The sequence below is a fragment of the Nilaparvata lugens genome, chromosome 10 (assembly GCF_014356525.2).
Source record: "Nilaparvata lugens isolate BPH chromosome 10, ASM1435652v1, whole genome shotgun sequence".
Lineage (NCBI taxonomy): Eukaryota > Metazoa > Arthropoda > Insecta > Hemiptera > Delphacidae > Nilaparvata > Nilaparvata lugens.
In genome coordinates this window covers 21,076,175-21,101,975 of record NC_052513.1, presented here as the reverse complement: position 1 = coordinate 21,101,975, position 25,801 = coordinate 21,076,175, and the positions used below count along the sequence as shown (strand labels likewise).

Sequence of the window (25,801 nt, the reverse complement as noted above, 5' to 3'; positions counted from 1 at the left end):
TCCTTGTGACAGGGCAGGGCCGTGCAATCGAGACTCGATGCATTTTCAGATTAATTTGAGGGTGAGTAAGGGTTGTTCAACGTCATAACAACTTGGCGAATGCAGCTAACTGGTAACATAGGCTATTGAACTCGGTCTTTAGTATATAGTATTAATATTAGTAGTATTAAAATGATAATAGTATTATCATACTATTTGTAAACTTCTTCTGAATTCATATTACTAAACTGTTCAATATAATGATATTCGAATTTATTTATTATGTAAGATTAATTAACGATAGACACATTGATCACTTCATTAAAATTTTTCTATCTATTATCTATTAGATATTTTATATTTTTTGTACTCTACTGAACTTTTTCCTCAGAAAATTTATTTTTAATGAAATGACAATTACAATAAGAGAATTCAATGAGAATAGGATACTTGTATGTATAACAAAAATTGAAGTAGACAATACGAGTATGAGTAAGAACTAAGAAGAAAAAACTGTAGAAGTACATCGTATTGAAAATCATTGGTTCTTGGTATGATCTTGTGAACTGAACTATGTGATGAACAAAACAATCACCATTTATGGCTAAAAAACCTGCGTACCTGGCTCTCCAAGACTACAACAGAAATTTCCAGGATGGCTGTAATAATATATAAAAGATATATAAGATATTTATAAGATAAATAAGATATTCATAGTAAGGCTGATCGCCAATATTCGAGACGAATAGGCACTAGCAAGAGAAGAAGAATCACCAGCCTTGGGGTGAAGTAGGCAACACTAACAATGATGAAAGAGTAAAAAAGTTCCAAAATAACAACTGCTGACAACACAAATGCTTGGAGGATATTTGCAGAGAGGATTTCTGGAAACTTGAATGACAATGTAGTGGTGTCATTTGTAGGATTAATTTCGGTTCTTGTAGCAGTAACACTATTATCTTGGATCAAGGATCAGAGTAGTATTGTAGTGATACCATTATTTTCCTTAACTTTATTTTCCAGTTTCTTGTTTTTGTATACTTCATTCCTCCTTTTTCCATACTCTTTCCAGAAACTGTTGTATTTCCTCTTTTCCTTTTCTCACTCGGCGTTCAACGTATCGGAATAAATTCGTCTAACAGGCAAAACTACTTTAACGTCTTATAACATCCCATGAGGTATCATGCCCAAATAAGGAATCATACATTGTCCGAATTTCGTCACGTCTACAAATAGAAATGTGAATTTTTTACATTTTTTTGTGAGGTCACAATGAAATGTGATGTAAATTTCACAAAAAAGACTAGGCTATGAAAATGCAGCTTTCAAAATTTTACTGAATTCTAAATTTCCCAGATTATAATTCGCCTTCCAAATAGGATATAATGAATAAATATTTCTGATTGTAGACAAAGAAAGACAATGTATTTGTATCTATTCTTCTTATATCCATCAATCAAACTATAAGACAATAATGCTTTGGAGCTGAATTCACTCTATGATTGAAGGAAACTGTTCGAATGAAGTTCACTACATAAACTTTTTCATGTTTCTTATTTATCCCAGCTTCATTCAAAAAACTGTATAGGTAGAAGGTTCCTGTTTGGAGACGCTTTAAACTTTATAATAAAATTCACCAATTAAATTAAAACGCCTGAAAATTACCGTCAAGACGATAATTATTCTCAAAGCAATTGAGTTATTTCTAACTAACATTTTGAAAAGCGGATATCTGAAGTAAAAGTCTCTTCCCTTTTATCTCATTGGATAGATTGTTAATTCGTATCCAATCTAAAAGTTGTGTTGTTATTTCAATGTTTCATGAAATTTGTTTAATATTAGGCGGTTTGTTTATTACTCAATACAGCATAATATAAGTAAATCAGCGTTCCAACAAATAAATCATACTCCACATTTTTACTATAATTTTAGATATTTCATTCACGGTTTCCATCCCAACTAGAACTATTGGTAACTGATCAAACATAATGGTACTTTGTGCTTTCTACTTATGCTACTTCAATAGAATGATGGAATCTCCAAGTATAGAAGATATTATCTCATACCCTTATAATTATCTCAAAAGTGTCTTTCTTATCACCCATGCACAAAACTGGAGCAAATGTGAGCTTCAATCTCAGCCTAAACGATCGTGCTACTTCCACTACTACTTTACACTATTTGTTAGGTATTGAATAAATAATGTATTGAAATCATATGATAATAATAAATATCATCTGTAACACTATTATTTCAAATCATTTTCTCTTAGAACATACTCCTCGTATTTCACGCACAACTCAAGAGCACATGTGATCATCACCTCCGAGATTATTTCCTCTTTCAAATTTAATAATCGAGGATATCTACTGTTCCAAAATCGTACATTGTTCTCATAGTGCAATGGAACACTCACCGGACACTTCTTTAACTGGACGCAGCCTGCAAGAGCATGGAGGTTCATGTTGACGAACAGGGCAATAGTTGACGCATTCAGTTTTCTTCCCTCCATCTTCCGGACAATCTGAAATGTTACAAGGAAATAATATAATAGTTGTACGAATTGGCATATTGAGATAATGCTTTACGAATGTGCAATAACAGTGTCCAATCATGGACCGTGAGTTCAAAAATTATGAGTTTTGAAAACGTCGTGTGATGCTGCAGAATTCCATAATTCCTTTTTGAGATTGAAAAGTGATAATATTATGGAAAATTTTGCTCCAAGAATGGATTCCCATTATGAGTTTAGTTGAGCAGCGAATTTCTAGAAGAGGAAATAATCAACTGGACAATTGGCATATTGTGATGATGCCTTCCTACGAATGTGTATCAAGATTGTCTAATCATGCACCGTGAGTTCAAAAGTATGAGTTTTGAGCAAGTCGTGTGATGCTGCAGAATTCCAAAATCTCTTCTCAGGAATGAAAAGTGATAGTATGAAGATTAGAAAAATTTGGCTTCAGGAATGATTCCCATTGTGAGTTCAGTCGAGTATGAAATCGTTAGAGATAATCAACTGGGAAAACACAGACAGCTCGTGCAGAAAATTTTAAATTACAGTGTGTGTGATTTCAATTATTGCTATTTTCAGATCTGTCCGCAAGTGTGACCCAGAAAACTTACATTGATCTGCGCATGTATTGCATAATAACATGAATTGCATAACTATTCATAATTATTACGGTTTCTGTTATGAGCTTGATAAATAAGTTGATGTGATAAAGTTCGTATGAAACCCTTTGAAGTGCAGCTTTGGTGTTTCGTGCTCTCATTAGCATGATGATTCAGAATGCTGACTTTAAAACTACTGATTTATTCTGTGCAAATCTGAGTATTTTCCTCATAATATAAGTTATAAGCCGGGGTTTGATGTCACTAAAAGTATGGAAGTTAGGTGAATGGGTGTAGGAATGAAGAGATCCTTTGAATTAAGTGTGAATGAGGGGTGAAAGAGTAATGAGAATCAAATGAGAAAATAATATCATCTCCTGTTGGTTTCTTATTGATTTTTTGGGAGGGAAAGATGATGAAATGTTTGAACTCATTGGATAGGAATTTGATGAAATTCCTCTTTAAGCTCCACATCTGTGCACCAGAGATTTTTTTTCCAATGTATAACACACATTGATAGTGATTTTGATGACTTCTATCCTATTGAATTATGAACTATTCCTGAATATCAATGAAAATTTCTTGATTTGATTGACAAGGTTTAAGTTATTATACAAATTATGTGTCAAGTAGAATGGATTGATGATAATTTATGCATATTGCATGGAAATACCCCTTCACTTACTTGAAAATTGAGAGAGAGAAGAACACATACTCTCGATCTGATAATCTCAATTCAATTCATTTATTTATTGAATCATTCATCAACTTATTCATTAATTCAAGCCGAACTCATGATCAACAAAATAGGTCCAAACAAATAATCTAATACAACCTCAAGACAACTTATTTTAGTGGCGGGAGACTCGAACTTGTGACGCGGATATTGTTAGTTGCAAAGAGGCCCTGATGAAGCTGTATTGTTTATGGATCTTTCCAAGAATCTCCTTCGCCAAAGTGTGATCACGAAGATCCAAGTGAGGTATAGCCAAGTAATAATTATTGTTGAAAGTGACCTAGTAATTATAAGTATTCTTTATACAACCTGAAAAACTTTTCAAAAGCGACATCAATCTTCAAATAATGAAATAATTACAATATTGTCACACCTGAATATTCATCGTGCTCCGTAATATTATACTCTCAAAATAGGACGTTCCTTGCGTTGTCTATCAAAAATCTTTTTGATTGATCTTGACTCATTTTCTTTATATTTATATCTATCCAATGGAAATCGAATTTCCTTCACCGGAAGGTGAACGGAAAACAATATTATTATACTTCATTAAATTTTGTAGTAGCCTGTATTGATTTTGTTTTCAGGGATAAGACAATAATTATAAATTATTGTGTAATACAAGAATGAATATTTGTTTTTCTTGGGTTTTTTATCGCGGAAATATTATGGAAAAAACTCTTCAAGTTTTCAAGGGGAGATAGAATCTTTTGGTAGAAATATGCACAAATAAAGCCAATATAAACTTTTTCATTCTAAATTTTGGCATTTTTTATGATTTCAATCTTCTGGCTTACCGGCCCTCTGGTTAACTGGATTGTGATCTTATGATATTTTTGTATTAGCCACAAATAACCAATGATAATAAATACACTAAATAATACCATGGAGAAACAATAGCGTGAGTAGATATCCCATGGTATAGGGCGTTTATGTCACAACTTGTCACTAAGTACAGGACAAGTGTGTCGAACATGTGTGAACACACATGTTGATTATTTATTTTCCTTTCGCTGCTATATTTGAGGTTAAATTATTTCTTGTATCATTATAATTTTTAATTTTCAATGGCTTATTTATTGTTATTGGAGCAGCTGTGTTTCGTTCGAAGGTTACGGTTTGAATATAGTTTTCGCTCGAAGACATTCATGTCCGTTCACATATGTACAACACACTTGCCCTGTTGCTATTAGCTGGCCTCAAATATCTAATACAGGATACCTATTTTTTCTGAAAATGATGTAATTAACAATGATCTACGATTATTATCATTTGGCATTATTACCATTTCCCGCATATTATGAAAAGTCAGGACTTTTTTCCCTCCTTCATCACTGGACTTGATTTCAGCAAAAAAAACCCGCCCTCAAACTTCCATTGTAAGTTAAAAGTAATGCGGGCACATCAATATTTCAAACTCATACCTCTCCTCATCCTTTATAAAGAACTGAATTGTACTCAATCCTTCTCCATTGACAAAGAGAAATATGGAAAAGTTGCATCTTTATTTCAAATCCATGAAAAGTGGCAATCAAAGAGGTTGAAAAATCAATGAAGTTCATCATGATTTTCTTTGTAAGTGCTTCACAATGTTTGAGATTTCCACTGAGTTGAATAGAGTGAAAAATAATGCAAATCTCGAATAAGAAATTCTTCGCTCAAAATCATTTTGAGCTGATAAAGGAGTACAAGAACCAGTTTCTGCTTATAGATTCTAAGTTGCCTTCTCGAACAAGTGGAAGTTCACTGGAGCGGAACAACCATAATTATTTCGATTTGATTCTCCTTCTACAGTCTCGGATTTCATTAGAACATCACACGCTTTGAATATTAATTGATAATTTATTCATTCTCTTTGATTGTTGGTTTCTTGAGCTCCCTGACACAGATCCACCTTCCAGATCTCGATCAATCAAAATATTATTCAGTTGAAATCTTTCTCTCTCTCTCTCGACCCACACAAACTAGCTCAGAGTCACCAGTGTCACCAGTGAGTTGTCTGTGATGTTTTGCAAAAACCATGAAGTATAACGAACAATCTGTCTTTTTCCCCGAGGGAGGACGAATTTTGCAGCCAAAGCTACCGTTTCGGACAAAGGCATGCCTACTTTCGAGGTCATTAGGAAGTGCATTCACAGACCAACGACTTTGAAATTAATTGTCTCCAAGTCTGCTCCACTAAACGCTGCTGGAAACCCCGCACTTCCAGCCTTGATATCGCTTTAATACCCTGCTTTACGCTTTTGCCTTCTCCTTCATCTGCTTGCTAGATTTATTCTTTTCTCGGTCTCTTATCACCGTTCTCGATCTTCATTGTGAAGATGCTGCTTTGGCTCTCCATCTCTATTACCAATGTTTTGTATCTAGTTGCCGATATTTTACTGTAATGCATGTTTCAAATTCTCTGCATCGTATGGAAATGAAGAGTCCACAATAAAAGATTACTGAGAAATATGAAACCATCGGAACAACTTCTCAATTTCAAGAGCTAGGCACGTTTTAGAAGTAGTTGACTGAGTTGATAAGATGAGCACAATGGAGTTAACAATGTTCAAATAACTATGATTACACATTAGGTGTATGAAGTTTACCAGACTGAATTAATTAGTGCATGCAATGAGACAAACATTCAGTACTATGAAATGACTTTGGTTAGTGGTCTCCGCTTCACTGGAGTATCTATAATTGAAAAAACAACACACAAGTTTCAATTAAAACAAGTCATTTGTACCGCATGTCGGGTTGCATCTATTTCGCCAGCGAGAGTATTATTTTTGCCCCTCTGTTTTGTTTGATACGTAAACGATGACAGGATGGATAGAGAGAAAGAGTGAGAGACTAAATAGCTGAGTGAGTGTGGGAAGACAGAGAGAGAGTGAGTGAGAGAGAATGAGAAGAGAGAGATTGTGAGAAGAGTGATGAGGGAAGGAAGCAGCCATTCGGATAACCGAATTTGACAACGCACTAATTGAGCTGCAACTACTGTTATGTGGGACAGCTCGCTCAAATAGGGAGATGCTGCGAAATGTGGAAGGATTAAATTTGTGTGATGCAACAGTGCCTGCGCTACAATATTCTAGTCCTAGTTTTAGTTTGATAAAAATTTCTGTTAGAGCGCATAAGCTGTCATCAATGACAGAACTGATAGAATTGATTCAACTTTAAGCTGAAATCAATTTGTTTACAGATGGCAATTGATCATAAATTGTATTTATTCTAATGCTGATCGATAAATAATTATTATTAAACGAAAATTCAAAGTTAAATGCTGTAAACCACCCTCAAGACTTCTGCTACTGCAAATATTGACAACAGAGTTAACAGCTAGATGGAAATTCGATGAGAGCTACTATGCAAAAATTATCCAAATATTGACCGGATTGACCAAATATATGTAGGTTTACAGCATTCAACTTTGGATTTTCGTTAAATAATAATTATTCATCGATTAGCATTCGAATAAATGCAATTTCTCATCAATTTCCATATGTAGATTGACTGGCCGCTGTGGCCTAGAATAAAATGAGCGCTGCAATCCAGAGATTGTCAGTTTGGTGTAAGGATGAGCATATGGCAAACAATTGGAAAATATCGGGTTCGATTCCTGAGCTGGCAAATAATGTTTTAATAGTAGCTCTCATCGAATTTCCATCTAGCTGTTAACCCTATTGTCAATATTTGCAGTAGCAGAAGTTTTCAGGGTGGTTTACAGCATTTAACTTTGGATTCTCGTTTAATAATACTAATTTATCAATTTGTTTGTTCACTTATCTTGGAAAGCCATGAACAGTGTGAAGAAAAAATAGTTTGGAATCCGAGAGCTCATGGGAAACCAGCACCAATGACCAGACTACTGAAGTTCATTCTCTTGAAAGCTGAACCAATACATTCTACTCAACACATCTATTGGTTTCAACCAATAAATGGTTCTAAGAACCGAACTAGGACCCAAATTGCAACTTAATTTTCTCAGAATCCGTGTTGCCCATGAATTTTAGAAAGCTGTGCGTTCTTTCTCGTCAATGAGTTTACTCTCTGCTTGGATACTTTCCATTTCAGTGGAATAAGTTTTTAAGTGGAGTGAAACATGTTCTTCTGTTAAGTAATCAAAGACTTATCATGACTTTCCTTCCGGAAAGAGGTAGGATGTGTACATTATTATGAAGCTCAACTTTAAGTTATTCAAACGATGTAACCTCCCCCGATGAGGGTGGAGTAGATCTTTCTGTCAGATGATCCTATCATCAAGTCATGAGACATGCTTGATAGAAAATAAACTTCTGTTCTCTATCTAACTTTTTAATTTTATTGAATAGATCACTATAATTAAAATTCCGACAGCAAATAATCGGTATCTCACATTCTAAAGTCATCTCAAGTCCTATATTGCACATCCTAAAGTTACGAAGTCTGTCTAAATGAATTTGCTAACTAATCTGGAATTCCAACTGTTCAAGATGATAGCGTGAATTTAACTCATTTACTAATACAAATGGACAATACCAGGGACTTGGTCATTCAGGGCTTTGAACATGAGCTAGAAGAATATAATCTCACTCACCATATCTAAAATCATCAATCCCATCATGATTTGAAACTTATCACTACACTATGATGCTCTCACTAATATTTTCAATGAAAATGTTCACATTTCACTTCACTGATGATAAATAAACTACTTAAACACAATACTCGGCGGGAAATGATACATTTTTACGAATTCAACAAGTTGGGCCCTGGAGGCCCGAGGCTATCTATGGATTTTTATATGATTCCGGTCGCGGTTTGATTGGAACTCATCTATTCCACGATACACTTACCATTACTTAATACATTGCTTGTAGTTAGTGATAATTGAATTCATTGAAGCACTTCTTCCATAATATGGAAGAAGTGCGTCTTTTATATTATAATAGACTTCTATCAGCGAGAATCGTTATATTTGAATTATTCCAATGTTGATTATAATTTCATTGTTTGCATCAAGATGACTTTACAAAGCTGGAAGCCAGTACAGTGTCATTGGAAGAAGCATTAGGTTTGATTATTTGAGTAACACATATTCCATGGCAGAGATTTCTAGATTCCTACTAATCATAAAGCTTTAGTGAAGTTTCTGGTGAAAATGACTCTATTCCAAAAGTTGTTTCCAACCGTATTGCTGAAAGGATATTAATTTGAAGCTCATACAACTGCTTCAGCTCATATAACATAGAGGTACAGACAACTTAATGGCTGATATGCTATCATGGTTTTCATTGAAAATTAATTCAAGTCAAAAAACTAACAGTGAGGGGAAAACAACAGAGCTCATATTTTTCACCTTCAATCCCAAGATTCAGCATTAACAACAAACAGCTAACAAGAAGCAACAAAACGTGACTCAAAACGTTCTATAGGTTGCGAACCATCTTCGAAGTGATTGGACAACAAATACAAATGGAAGTGAAAATTTTCTACCTTATCAAAATAGAGATGAGGAACTGTCATTTGAGAATGGCAAACTCCTCTGGTTAGGTATTTTAGTCGTACCTACAGCTACAGGACAAGAACAAAAGTACTGTGAATTCTTCATAAAGGCCATCCAGGAATTGAAGCAATTGGATGATGTCATGCTTTCTCAAATAATTCAAAACAGAATTCTGGAGCTACAACTTTTCTAAACTTCACTTCATTCACATTTTATGGGGAAATGATAATTATTATATAATTGGAATATTCAATCTAAAAAATGTTTCGAATCAATAGGTTAATGCCTTTTCGTGAAGGGATTCATTTATTTTTCATCTGTATCGTGAGTTAAATTAGATTTACATTCTCAAATTCAGCTATTGTAATAATTTATCATAGTGCAGTACTCACTCCCGTGATTTTGTGTTAAATCCAATATTGCCAAAGTGGGACTATTAATCAGTCAATATCGTCTCGTCTCATTCACCAAGGAACTTATGCATTAATTCATACATACAGTAAATGAAGCATTCTGAGAAGACTTTGAGAAACCTTTTCAACTTTTATGTTACCCATTACCACAAATTTTCACTGTGAAAAAGATTTGTGCACTTTCCGTTGCCATCACGAACTTGAGCTCGACCATCTGACAAGATGATGCATTAGAGTGAGAGCTCTTAGCTTGCCGTCCTGACTTGTCTGCTAAGATTAGGTTGTTATTCGTCTTGGAATCATAATTCACCGCCTCCATTAGTAACTGAGTCGCGGCTGGGTGGGAAGCAGCGCTTATTACCTGACAGCACAGATACCATGAAGGTTATGACAGGATGTGTGGATTAGAAGCCTGTTGTGAGTGTGAGTGAGTGGTATTAAGTCTCAAGGGTTGATGGAGCTCAGAATAAAATATGCATGTCGGGTTTTCCACTGTACAGGAAATTAAATCTCCATTTTATTAGGGGCGGGTTGTGCGATTGTCACGGCACGATGCTCATCTTTACAAGTAAGCTGGAAAATTCCAACAAAATTCCATCAAATTCTATTCAGAAAATGATGGAAGAAGATTTTTTCCCGAGTGGTTTCGAAAGCGAACGATTTATTCAGTGGAAACGCTTTTCAGAAGAAGGGAGGTGTTTTCTTCTCCGTCTGTTCCTGTTCAAAAATCGACAAAACCCTTGCTTCTGGATGCGGATCAATACGATTAAAAATAAAAGAATTGAATCTCCATGATAAATATCGATTGTTTCTGACAATATAATACTCTCAAACACCTACTTCAATCAATTCGTGCCCTGGATAGCTTCCCAGGCTGGACAAACTCAATCCGATTAAAGTATTATTGGAGTGGAGCATATAATTGAAGAGCTCTCCAGGTAACAGACTGGTGAATGACACCCGACAAAAATAGATTATAGAAGAATGTCCCCAGACTCAGTCTGTCAACTTTCGGTCTGAGAGGGCTCACAGGAAAAGGACTTTCACTGGATTGGGAAAAGACTGTTTGAATCCCTTTTCCCCTTTGTCGCAACATAATCCATTCATAATGCCTGTCAGAAAAGTCTGTGATGCAACCGGGTGAATTTGCAGAAAAAATAATCTACATCATTGTAAGCATGGATTTATTCTTTAATGGAAAAAAATCAAACACACTTTTTATAAGTTACTACTCTATTGTAAAGTAATTTTTTAATTGTTAATGATTCCCATAAAAATTGAATGATTCATCATTATCTGGTTTCCGTGGTATAGACGTGATTGCCTTTGTAAAGCCGTGTCCACACTGAAAAAATTTTCGACATACAATTTCGGCAAACATGTTTGTTGAGGAGCTCAGGGACAAACATTTTCTAAAGTTTGGACAATCATTGTTTGTCAAACAAAAAATGACTGTTTTTTCAAGCATTTTCAGTTCTGGCAGCTGTATAACATAAAACCTGTTCTCCCCACTTACAAATATTTTGTTTGGTGATGCGTCCACACTGGCCCACGGGCAAACATTGTTTTTAAACATGATAAATTTTTTCCAAACTGTTCCAACAAATTATGTTTGTCAAACATGTTCAGTGTGGACACGGCTTAATAGCCTTCTTCAACTCAAAACATATTTCCTTATTTTTTATTATTCTTAATAATTATCTTACTATTTTTCAATTTTCAGCCCTTTTTTTCCTTTGTCTTCCAGCATCTCTCTCATCTGCTTAATTGTAATGAGTAATGCTTTTCTCATCAATCAATTACATAATCAATCAAGGGACTATGTGAATTGAGTTCGCTTATTCTCTTATCAACAGGTTATTACATAGGGTGTGAAATGAAGAATACACACTTCATCTCTAGGGCGGATGATAATGACTGTGAAAGGTTTATTGGATTCATAAAAGGAACAAGTACAGCACTTACTGGAGAGAAAAACAGTTATGTAGACATGAACGGAGGAAACCCATTGAGAATAGTGTGCCATGGATAAATGGCAACAGGGCTTCCAAAGAGGAGAAATGGAAAAGCTAGGGATGAATGTGAATAACATCGGTTAGGACGAGTTATTGGTAAATTATACAGTACGCTTCACTTATTGTATTCGAACATCCACCCAGTTTACTTGCCAGTTCATTTTTATTCTTTGAGAGAGATAATTTAGGTCAACACATGCATCTAGTTATAGAATTCGTTCAAAGAGAGTTTCAACTCTAGAATATTCCAGTAGCTGTCGAATACTAAAAAATTCAGAAGTTTCCAAGCCTAGAAATTATGAGAATACTGAGGATTCCGATTCTGAAATATCAAAGGAAATGATTTATTGGATTTTGAAGGGGGAAATGTATGCAACTGGGGATCATCGAAACTATAGATTCATCGACTGTATAACTCGAAATTTGAAAATACTTCACCGATCAAAATGAATTATATAATTAACACTAAAAACAGAGATGTTGTGGAACTTCTTCATATTCAAATTAAATGGGAGAGATTTTTTCAGTTTTACATAATCCATTTTTAACTAAAATAAAGGTCATCATATAAAACATATTTTACTTTAATATAGACCATAAGTGGTCTTGCTGATGATGATGCCTTGATCGCATTAAAACTATAATTTCGCTTGGATAAATAATGTGGAACTGGCAACATATTCTTCATTTCAACATGAAATTGAAATTATTTGTACAATAACACATTTGAAAAATACTATGGATAGTATCGATGATCGATGAATGAAGAGCTTAGAAGAAAAATTTGATTCTTTAATATAATATCATTCTAGAAATAAAATATTTATCTTTTGCGAACAAAGACTGATTATCGTTATCTTATATGATTCTCCAATTTCTCAATTTACCATTGAAGATGATAATGTATAGTAGCTTGGAAGCAGAAAACAGATCATAAGTGCTATGGATCAAATTAATGTAGTTTTCTTACCTGATGATGGGAGCTGTACTGCAATCTCACATTTTGAACCAGTATAACTGGCAGGACAGTTGCATATCACTGATGATGATCCAACATGTCTGTAATAGAAGAGAGAATTAAATTGAAGACTTCAATAATATCAAGGAAGAATAGATAGAATATAGTGCGTTCTCTATCTTAATTATTGATGAGTGATAGACAATCCTTCATCCTCTATGTTAGAGTAATACTAGTGATATTGTCAAAAATTGTCAAGGAGGAGCACTCATGTGGATCAATGGATTGTATGTATGGTGAGTAATTCTAATTAGGCGTCATGAATGAAAAAATAGTTAGATTCTATCAAATTATTCTAATAGGCTTATTCTATTCTCTCTAACGACCGCTCAAATGATTACAATATCTATATTCTTAAGAGATCTTGATGTTCCAAAATTTCTTCGTTACTTTCTGATAAACCTTCCTAACCCAGAAGCACTTTCACCAATAAACAATACTTTAAAACTCGTAATGCTGTTATATTGTTTTTCTTCTATGATTTTATGATATGTTGTGTTGTTTTTCTTCTGTAAAGCTGTGTTATAATCACAAAACATTATACTAATTATTATGGTAAAATTGATCCTAATCAATGTATTATGTGTTGAAAGTTTCATTGTTCCTTCCTGTATTGACTTCACACTACATCTTACATATTTGATAACAATAATTATTAGCAAAAGAACTGATGTGTGATTTATTTCTATCAAAGATTTCCAATTTTTAGAGATGTATTTCCAATTTGAGTGAAGTATTTTTACTTTCCTTGCCCTATTACCATAGGTAGGGAAAGTATTGCTTTCCGAAAAAAGTAAGGTACCCCAATTTCTAAATTTCTATACGTTTCAAGGTCCCCTGAGTCCAAAAAAGTGATTTTTGGGTATTGGTCTGAATGTGTGTGTGTGTGTGTGTTGTGTGTGTGTGTGTGTGTGTGTGTGTGTGTGTGTGTGTGTGTGTGTATGAGTGTATGTGCGTCTGTGTACACGATATCTCATCTACCAATTAACGGAATGATTTGAAATTCGGAACTTGAGGTCCTTACACTATAAGGATCCGACACGAACAATTTCGAGCAAATGCAATTCAAGATGGCGGCTAAAATGAAGAAAATGTTGTCAAAAACAGGGTTTTTCACGATTTTCTCGGAAATGGCTCCAACGATTTTAATCAAATTTATACCAAAAATGGTCATTGATAAGCTATATCAACTGTCACAAGTCCTATATCTGTAAAAATTTCAGGAGCTCCACCCCATCTATGCAAAGTTTGATTTTAGATTTCCAATTATCAGGTCTCAGATATAATTTAAACGGAAAATTTCGAGTGGAGAAGATTGAGCATGAAAATCTTTTCAATTGATATCCAGTAACATTTTCACCTGAAATTGAATATAAGCTTGAAATTTGAGAAAATGTGATTATTCAATTGCAAACTGTTGGCAACTGTTGATTCTATTAAATCATTCACTATGAAGAAATAGCAGATTTCTTGTGTATCCAGCGTTATTGTCCTGTCACCAGCTGGCTCAGATCTTTGAATAGTAGACTCTTGAGATGCGCGTGAACACTAGCGTTAGGTGATCAATTTTCATAACGGCAAGGAAAGTTGTGTGAGTACGCCACACCAGATTTTTGTTTTTAAATATCAGAATTTAAAATTTTCAGTTTAGTCATTAGTTTTGAAGTGGAAATTGTACTTTTTGAAGTTAAAAGTGAAATCTTAACTTCATTCTTTTTTGAAACTTTTATTTGTAAAAATTTGGAGAAGACAGTTTTGGGCTATGCCTGTTGTTTTCTCTCAATCATATTATATATTATATTTATGATTTGTGATTGTCAATGAAATAAATAAATAAAAATAATAATAAAAATCAACGTCAAATCTTCAAAAATATAACAGATTGTCATCCACGTATTTTTTCTACTAAAAAAAATGGAAAATTATTCTATGTCAGCTTGATCAAATCCAGCACTGTAATAAAATAGCGATTTTGTTTTCAATTCAGCCGGTGGCTTTTTTGGAGTGTAGTGACAGTGCAGCAGACAACTGACAACTTGTAAAACAACACTCATCAAACTGTTATTTTGAGGTGCGAATGGAACTGCCTTCTGTCTCCACAATATTCCACACCATCGGCTCCAATATGTATGCAAATGAATCCTCAGTGTACCAGTTACATACACTCACTCTCACACATCCATAACATACACTTACACATATAATCTACACCAATACACATACAAGATACACACACGTTCATCTACATACATAGAATACACTTAACTACACAGAATACGCTCTCAGAATGCATATTTTGAACACTCACATCTATGTACGGGTACTATCATACAGGCGCACCACTACCACCCAACATAACACGAGAATAGATTGTACTCAAATTCCATGTATTCAGCTTGCTTCCGCAGCCATCTAGTTCGTGGTACATCCGCTCTGATTACTAATTTTATCAAGTTATCAGACAGGATTGAAATATGCTGAAAGCTATTATGAAGTTGGTTACATATGCATTGAATAGATTCGGCTTGAATTTGAATTTTGGACGCTCGCTGGTGGTGTAGATAACAGACTGCCTATTCCATGTTAATTGGTGAATGAGAACTAGAATAGATCCTGAGATATATTAATTCGTGGTAATCTAGACGATATTCTAGAAAATTGAGCATTCAACCAGCAGTATGGAGTGTATACCTTTTTGATAAGCTTAAATGATAAGATAAGCATGATTAAAATTGATTCAGTACTATTATTCCTACTTTTAAGAATCTAGAATCTTCCCCAGTACTATATTGTATATTGTCCAGTATAGTTCAAATTGTTACAATCATTCAAATATTATATGAGCTGAATAAATTAATTTGATTTGATTGTGAGATTTAATAAGAACATCCATCTCAATCAACCTTTTATCTTTCTCGACTTTTTTAGAACGCGTCTTTTCAATAACTAGCGGTTTTCTGTGTTCTACATTATGTCTCACATGTATTGATGTTATTTTAATTGGAAACTCTATTGCATTATCTGACAGTTCTCTTCCTTCCCGCCACCTCAAACTACATGAGGTTGAAAAAGTTTTAATTTTTTTTTCTAATATTATATCTGTCTGCATTTTCACATATAAGTCCGATAATCCAAATACAAATTACTGCTAATGATAAAATACTATCAAAATGAGGATGTTGGTAGACTGATCTCTCCTATGTGATAATTCGAATTCGTTCTTCATTCAATTGAATTCAAAATATTCCAGGCTTGCATGATTTCAGATTTGATATTTTCAGCTTGATAGAATTGGATTCAAATATGATAAAACATAACCTATTTTCTATAAGCAATTTCATTCGCAAATTAATTTTTCATGGCGCTAAATGGAAATTCGAGTAGATCAAAAAAAAATGGCATTCCTTTTTCATTTTTCGGTGTAATCAAAGAGAAACAAGTTTCAAGAGACAGACAGACTTTCCTTGATTGCAAAACATTCCCTGCAGTTTCTGGAACTTATCCAAACTGACTAAGCTGCAATAATCATGCCGACTCACAATGTCGACCCCAGCACGAACTAGTGTAACCCACATTATGATTGTACACGATAACGATGTGTGAATGCATCAGAAAATCTAAAGAGTAAAGTCAATATTGTCCAGAATTATCACTCCTTAGATAAGAAAAATTATTGCTGTTCAAGCACCAAGAGAGACAAAAATCATTAGCTTTAACGGGAGAGGAGATTCTGAGCTCTCAGCTCCACTTGATAATTTCGCCCTCAGAACTACGAATAAAACCGGCAGTTAGATATTTCAGTAACAGAGGAAATTGTCCATTGTTCTCTACAGGGCATCACTCCACTGAAACAGGAATTCGTGAATCGCTCCCATTATGTTCAGATAGGGTTAATTGGGGAATGTTTTCAAGACATGTTGATTACTTGTAGTCCAAGTATTTTTTTCTTATAATTTTATATGTGTTAGATGCATAGTGTTCCAATTTTTTCCAAAAAAAACAAACCGAGAAATATTAGACTTTATTTTTTTATCTGAAACAACAAAATGCTCCCCAATTTTATTAAAATTCAGATTTCAAAATTCTACCTAGAACCCAGTTTGGATTAATAGTGATAAAAATACATGAATACTGGGAATAGTAACATATATTAATCGCAATATTTTTAGAAACTCTGGAATGGAACAGAAACACGATGTTGTCTTAATAATGAAACAATAGGCCTATTTCACATCTCTGATAACAGTGATCAATTCATTAAAACTCTAGGATTTTTTAAACTTTCATTTAACTATTTTCATTTCGCTATTTATTGCAGGTAAAAATGACACGTATTTGAAAATAATTGTAGTACATATTTTTCTGAAGAACTTGAAATTTTTATATTTCGTGATAAATGAGAAGCGTACTGTCCCTGGAACGCTAGAATTACATTCCATGTACAACAAATTCTCTCGCATAATGTCACGTTAAAATTCCAGTAGATGATATTGCTGTCTACTGGTGCGGGGTCACTCTTGACAAATCTAGAATTTCATATAAATTGCATTTTGCTCAGCACAAAAATCGTTATCAGCTCGAGTTACATTCCATGATGTATGAAAAAATTCTACCGTGAAATTGCAATTCTAGAAAATAATATTGCATTCTACTAGTGCTTTTCAAAATTCTATCACTTTCCAGTAGTTCATTTGAAGTTGCAATTTCCCATTATCACGAGCTCACAGGAAAATGCTGATTTTATATTAGAGAAAATATCGAGTTGAGAACCGAATGTGGCGCTATTATGTGCATTGCTAATGCATTCAGGATTTATTTTTCGATAGAATATAATAGAGACTTGCAACTTGATAATTTAAACGTAAATTCTAAGAAGGAAAGAAGCAGCTCACGTTATGAAAAACCCGATGAAGTACTTGTTGATGCCCTCATAAGAAGGCTGAATATTCAACATTCTTTTCCTCATACATTTTTTCTTACACGTTTCTCCTTCTAAGTTATAGATACTCCTAACAACTCCTTCAATAAGTTTTCCTTATGTTGTAACATAATGTAAAATGTGTAACATTTGAGAGGAGAGTTACAACTTCTGTTTCCCCCAACAAGCAAAAACAAGTCAAAACGCAGAGATTTTAGCCAGTGAAAGTCAACGACACCAACACGTCAAAATTAATTAATGATGCAGATGCAGACTGTAAGTGCAGAATGGAAACGCTGATTCTAATCTCGTGAGAAAACAATGAAGCAGTACGCATTTCAAGTTTTCATCTGGGAAAATACAATGAGGCGACGAAAGCGTGTTCATAAGCCAGAGTAGAGTGTAGTCAGCTGCTTTGTCCCACTGCAGAAATTTCCAGGAGACACGCACGCACAATGGGCGCGGACAAGTTTACACAAGCGCCAAGTCTGTGTCCTCGAACCGGGAAAGCCCTACATGAAAATCTTCAGAACAAAAGAGCTGAAGAAAAATGGCAATTGTGTTCCAGTTCTGTAATCGAGATTGCACTTCCTTGCCTGCCGTACAGCCTTTCATCTTTCTGCTTTCCACACGATTATTGGATGGATTCTGTGATGATTGAAATAGTAGGGATTACTGGGAGATCTGATAATACTTTGATTTGATAGTAAAAAGTTACAAAAAAACGAAAGGAGTCCATCAATAGTACGGGGATGATGATCATTTCTATTAGAAGGAACTTCTATGACTGCAGGGGAGTACCCTTAACATTGACCAATATTCAACAAACAACATTGATGTAACTAGATTTCGTGGAGGATAGCATAGAATGATAGGATTACTTTCTTCCTTTCTTGTCTTTATCACTTCAGTCTTCCTGATGGATGTTACTTCATAGATAGATACTGATTTTCGAACGGAAAAATTGTTCAATAAAATCTTCAACAAGGAACAATTTATAGATGTATTCAAAGAATGAAAGATGAGAAATTGGTTCTGATCTAAACGCCTATATAATATGTTGCATCCATTAAATCCTAGTAAATTCAAGTTTCCAATAGAATTGTCTTTGAAATATAATTTAAAGCCTAGTCATTCTGAATCCTTTGATAAAAAAAATCACAATACTCTAATGAACACATCCATAATTAATCATTATTAAGTAGCAACAAGTTTCTTGTGGTCAATACGATATGAATTGTAGGGTAATAGAATAAATAAATCGATTCATCAATGTCAGTTGGTTAGTTAGATGGTTTCCGCTAAAGCGTGTTAACAAGAAATTGATTCTATGAAACTTGACATCTATAACAAATTATTCCTCAATTTAAAGTGTCAGACAAATAATGAAACAGTTTATATTTCATAAAAAATGAGACAACTAATATTATTTATTCATTTATTCAACAGATACAAAAACACGTAATCATAAAATGTTTGGAAATGGGAAAACAGGCTTATAGCCTTTACTATTACTTAAGGCCTCTTTCACACGGCAGAATCCTGGCTCCTGAAAATCATATTACGGAAGATCATATTTCATAAGGCCTCTTTCACACGGCAGAATCCTGGCTCCGGAAGATCATATTTCATATTTCGCAGCTCTCCTGTGCTTTCACATGGGGATCATACAAATAAGCCGACGGATCTAACAATTATTACGCCGACGTTTGCTCAAAGTATGACTCGTCGCTTTTTCTCAAAGTCTAACTTTCTTAAAAATATAGATAGAAGATTTCTGATTTCGGATTTGGATTCAGCGACCCCTAATTCTGTAATGCGTAAGTCCCATTTCCAAAAATACCCGAAAACAAGGAAGTTATAGCTGTTTTCAATATAGCTTTCCATTATCATATGGTAAACATACAAAGATAACAATACTCCTGCCTCACGAAGAGACAGGCAAAGGTTTTAAGAAGTTTTCAAACACCTAAAAAGTTTAGGATTTTAAACATGAACACTTTTAATTTTCAAAAGTTCAAAAAAATTAAACTTTGAAAAGATGAATCCAAATATGAACAATGAGCTCATAAATCATCTCCAATAAAATACGATTTATTAAGGAAAAGGACAAGTAAACTCCACTGAATTTCAATTGTCATTCAACAATCTAATTTATCAGGTTCAAATATTGAATATAACTCCAAAATACCAGTGAATATTTCTTTGCAACAATCAGAAAAATCTATTATGAACATACAGTATAAACATTGTGGTGATCTGAATCGATCTATGAGAAATAGGAACTGAAAGAATAAAAAAATCTGGTGTGGCGCACTCACACAACTTTCCTTGCCGTTATGGAAATTGATCACCTGACGCTAGTGTTCCCGCGCATCTCAAGTCTACTATTTAAAGATTTGAGCCAGCTGGTGACAGGGCAATAACGCTGAAGACACACCAGGTGTGCTATCTCTTCATAGTGAATCATTTAATAGGATCAACAGTTGCCAACAGTTCGCAATTGGATAATCACATTTTCTCGAATTTCGAGCTTATTTTTAATTTTAGGTGAAAATGTTACTGGACATTAGTTGTAGAGATTCTCATGCTAAATCTTTTTCACTCGAAATTTTTTGTTTGAATTGTATCTGAAGCCTGATAATTGAGAATCTAAAATCAAACTTTGCATAGATGGGGCGGAGCTCCTGAAATTTTTACAGATATGGTACTAGTGGCATTTGATAGAGCTTATCGATGACTATTTCAGGTATAACTTTAATCAAAATCGTTGGAGCCGTTTTCGAGAAAATCGCGAAAACCCCTGTTTTTGACAACATTTTCGCCATTTTAGCTGCCATTGGGAGATGAGATATCGTGTACACACTACACAGACACACACACACACACACACACACACACACACACACACACACACACACACACACCACACACACACACACACACACACACTTTCAAGCAATACTTTCCTTACCTATGGTAATAAGGCAAGGAAAGTAAAAATGTCATTCCATTCCAACTAAAACTAAACTGATGAGAACTAAACTGAGAAAGTCATGAATAGTCCAGACCAGCCTGGCGACTTTGACGCTTTTGACACCGGAATCTCGTTTTATTTTTATTAAAGAATGAAAACCATGTATCATAGTAAAAAGCAGTTCTAAACTTTGTATTATTATATGAGTATTGATTAACATAATCATGGCTTGTTGATTTTAGTCGCTGAGCTGAATCATAGATAAAGGATAAGCGTAAGCCTATATTTCTTGTCTCTGGCTGAATCCTCAGTCGTAGAAATATGGATATATATTTCTCTAATAATACAGTCACAATTATTCGCTAAGTTACTTTGTATAAAATATCACAATTCAAAAGTTATGGTCAAGATCAGATTATATGGATCGAAACCCGTTTATAAAAGTTGAAAAACAAATTCGAAAAGCATTTCGGAGCACTTCAATTGGAGTGAATCTGCAAGTAGCAGGACACGTGGTTGGAATACAAAATAAAGTGATAATAAGGGAGGAAAAACCAGCTCAAATAGGAAGAGGGAGAAATGGGAAAACGAATGAGCTACATATACAGGAGAGTCACTCTAGATAAGCTAGTGAGATTCAGCTTGAAGCCGAATTACTCGAAGTCCATGCATAAAAGGAAACGGTTTTTCTTGGAAAAGTAGGAACGAACCATAAACCTGAAAAGGCTGAGGAGGAAAAAAGCCTTAAAGGTATTGATTGATTTGAATAAGATTTCACTCAATGTTCGATGCAATGGTTGAGCCTCCACTAACACAATTCTCACCAGGCCCATGAATTATTCTTGAATAGGCTTGGAAGGAAATCTCTTGAAAGCTGTGAAGCCTCAATATGTGATTAGAAAGTAGAAGGAGCAAAAATAAATCTTGAGATCTGATGGATTCATAGTTTTGTATAAGTGTAGTGCCTTCATTAGAATTCTAGTGTATGACCTCATAAAATCAGCTTGTTTTTCAACTTTTTGTCAGTCGATATGCCTACTTAATATTGTAGGAACAAGAGATGGGGAGAGCTATTTGAATACCATAATAAATTGCGGGAATAGGCAGGAAAAGATTTTCAAGGTCAATCGTCAATAATTGATTTTCATCTATGGTTTTTCAAATTGTAATCCTAGAAGTTTCTTTTCAGGATACTCAGGTAAGATTTCAGTACAACTTCTACTAGTATTCTATTGCCTATGATATTTCAATCACCTACAAACCGGTTAGACCGATTGAAATGTAATTTCATTAATTTCACTACATGCATTCTGGCAAAACATTACCAGGGACCAGTCATAAGAAATAACTATCATATCAGTAAGAAATCTGTTAAAATTTCAAAGCATACCGGTAGAGGTGGTATGAATGTTTAATAATGAGGAGAGCCACCTTGCTTCGAACCCAGCGTAAAAGGTCAAATTAGCAATGGTAAAAACTGAGGTTCGAATGGAAACAAGCAGCATAGCCAATGAAAAGGAATAGTATAGTAGCTGAACTCGTTCAATCCTCTCATAATTTTCTCATTTCTCATGCATTAGAAATATTGTGATTACCAATATTACCAAACTCGGAGTTCACACTTGTTTCAATAGGGTTTGAATCAAATTCATGTTTCTAAAAACGATAGATTGAACTTATGGTGCTTTATGATTATTGATGCACGAGATAACTTTATATCTGTCAAAACTACTAGTATTGTAATTATTTTATTTATATAACACTAACACAAATGTACAAGTACTAAACAAGTCCATTGGTTGAAAATCAGTTGAAACATCAATCATAACTCGTAACATTCATTCATTTATAAATTCATGAAATTCACAATAGAAAATTAGTAACAAACCAAGTCCTTAATGTTTTTTTCTCCATAATAATGGTGGTAGGTGAATAGCTGTTCAATAGTGCAACTGGTTCATTTTGTTTTCTTCTAAATTTTTCAAGAACCATCATAATAGAATTGAGGGTAGATAGTAGGAAAAACCATAAATGTTTTCTCATTATCTTATCACTCACCTGCAAGTTCCATTGTTCATGCACGGATTCCTGTCAGGTCTGCATAGAGGTCCTTGTCCACAATCTTTCCCAGAGAATCCATGGAAGCAAGAGCAGCGGTATTCACTAAAAAAGATACATACAGAATTTTATGAACGTTATGCCATAGAAATTCATATTCCAATGAATATTTGTCATATTGAAACACTAGTTCCAACAGATATTTCAATCATCTTCAGAATTCTTCAAAAACCAATACCACTCCTAGATAAATAAATAAGTTATATGAAGAAACTGATAGATATATTTTCTCATTTTCTCAAATCCAACATCAACAGTAGATTGGTGTACTAAAACGTATTGGCCTGAATCAATATGGACGACTTTTTCCCTATATTTGAATGATTTGGAGATTAGTCATTACTTTTGTCCCACAAGCTCACGCAATTCAGAAGAGCATTAATCTATAGCACATTATGGCTCCACTGAATCATGCCACAAAATTAGCTCCAGCAGACCTTTATCTTTCTCATGAATTCTGGTCCAATAGTAACTGTTTTTGCCTTCGTATGTATAAGCATTCTAACTCCGAAATACATGATACCAGGTCCAAGGACAAGAATCTAATAAATTCATAATTCAACTTATAATTCATTATTTTGTACAGAGTTCCAACAGCTTCCCTTCTTTAAAAGTCAACTCTTGCTATTTCTTCAGCCAGTTACTCCAGGACCTAATCCAACCTCGCTCCACAGGGGAAGAAGAATAAAGAGAGTATGAGGATTAGAAGAAGATAGGTGAATAAAGTGATGACGGGAGGAGTGTGAGAGAGGAAGAGAGAATGAGTGCGAGTGGTGACTGAGAGAATTGAATTGAGAGTTCCATTCACAAAGAGCCTCAAAACTGGATACCCCGGTCCTATATCATTTCATCTAATTATCAAGAGCTCCTAGTGCAAGAAGTTTCTTGTGGAGCGGATTTTCTTTCATCCCCTTTCATTATCTCCTTACTCTATAAAGCTTCTTCTCTACTCCTGTTTTGCTGGAAGCAGCCACTTCACAAAGAACTAGAGTTGACACGTCAATAAATTAAACAAGGTCTTGTTTACTTTTTATTGCATTTTATATTCTTCATTCTGTTTCTTATACGAGCATGGATCCCTATTATTCCAGTTTAACATTCATATAAATAATTGGAAAGTTTCAAAAAAAAATACATCCATTCGGGTTTCCATGAATTGAGCTTTGTGTTTTCTACAATAAAGCGAATAGAAAAAAATATGATCGCAAAAAAATACTCTGATGGTAGGCTTTGATGAAAACGCAGTGCGGTCAACGTCTATATATTGATAGATATAAGTTACGAATTTCAATAGAGCTCTCATACCCATTTTTACATTATTGTTGGATACGAGTAAAGTTGATATAGTCCAGAAGAAATAAACTCTCAAAACTACTGTGACACTCAAGACGCAGAAAATATGCAAGGACGCACAAGTTCATCACTTTGAGTGAAATATACAATGAACTTGCTCCAGCTACGGTTGCTACGCTTCAGGTTCGGTCAAATTTATCCTTATTCTACACATTTTTCGAGCAATCGTTCTAACGTGGAAAAAACAGACTTCTTTTTCGCAATGAGGCTGCTCATGATTATATTGAACATAGATTTGACCATTAAATCTATTATTATTATTCCTTCCAGCACCGACACTCAGTTAATGAAATAAATATTCATCAAATTTTCGAACGACTATTCCAACAACTGTTCTAGAGCGCGGTCGATATTAACTTTTATCACAAATAAACGGTACCGCAAACTGCTCCTTACTTGTATGAACGTGGGATGCCCAGCTCAAACGGTAAACTATCTAACTTTCCACGGTCCACATAACATAGTTTTCTCCTCTCCAACTACAAGTTCACAGTCCTGAGTGGTATAACTTATATAAGTTGATTTTTCTATATTTGTTCTCTCAAACGTACTTTCACAATTGGTACTCGAGTTTGTCTGGTTCCTCACTCGAATGTTGAAAACTTCTCTTAAAACTTTTGTTGAAGTGTAAATATTGGGAATTTAACATGAGATAGAATAGCATTTTGGAGATGATGATCACAAAGAATGAAAGTTAGAGAGTATTTAGTAAAAAGATAGCATAGACTATTGGAGATATAGACTTTAAAACTCTACTGCAATTTATGAGTCAAGTGAGAGAATCAATATTTTGATTGCGTAAATAGCATCGGATATGAATATGATTTATAACGGAGCACAGTCTAGGTTATTAATATGATAATAGAAATGTTTTGAACTAATGATGATATTGTCATTACAGTAAGAAAACCATTTTTATAGATACTGGTAAACATATTTTCTTCCAAAGAAAAAGCTCCAAGCTTTTACATTGTTTATATGTTTCTATTGCTTATATTTTCTATTTTAGTCCCAAAATTGGAAGTAATAAGCAATTGAAGAAGGAATACTTTACTTCCAACAATTTTTAATCATTTCTGATAACGATAATCAATTGCATGCTATCCTAAATAATAATGGATTCATGAAGCAGTGAAACGATTCATAATTTTATGATCATCCAGTAAAATTGAAATTGAATTTTAAATTTGTGTAACATGCAAAAAGTTTGCATTATCATAAACAATTAGGTCGCTCCGTACTGCCTAATGAGGAAGATGATTAATATTCTTCCACATTATGCTCCGAGCATCAATAGCATGAGAAGTGTATCAGATCGAATGACGACAAAGATTCATTATAATTTAATAACAGGCTTCCTGATTGGATGAGTCTCCTGTTTTAAGTGGTTTAATTAGTACGCCTTTAAAATAGAAATCACGTTAGATAAATCACTGATGGTTTCGAATTTCCTCGCAATTAATATTCATTTCCCTCCTATGGCAGGGTGAGGGGTGCCGTTAAAGTACTTGCTCTATTGGGGTGGATATGGAGCGATATTCTGTTATAAACTAGCATTTCGGTCATTTATTTACATCAGCCGCAAAATGGGAAACTGTAAATGCGATTGGATTTTGGATTTATAGCAGCATTGGGTTTTAAACATCTACTGCCTATAAATTTGATCAATTTCCTCGATAGCTCTAGTATC

At 34.2% G+C, this 25,801-nt stretch overlaps 1 protein-coding gene across 2 annotated transcripts in view; it reads right to left on the bottom strand.

Moving 5' to 3' along the window:
• LOC111047221 overlaps positions 1–25,801 on the bottom strand; it is a 161,844-nt gene that overhangs the window by 116,385 nt on the left and 19,658 nt on the right. For both annotated transcript variants that reach the window (XR_005572291.1, XM_039436533.1), the window contains exons 3-5: positions 22,699–22,803; positions 12,698–12,786; positions 2,396–2,503 (exon numbers count right to left, since the gene is read on the bottom strand). Coding sequence is in view for 1 of the 2 variants with exons in the window: in XM_039436533.1 (XP_039292467.1) it covers positions 2,396–2,503; positions 12,698–12,786; positions 22,699–22,803 (302 nt within the window). In the remaining variant the exon portion in view is untranslated. The remainder of the gene's footprint in view (positions 1–2,395; positions 2,504–12,697; positions 12,787–22,698; positions 22,804–25,801) is intronic.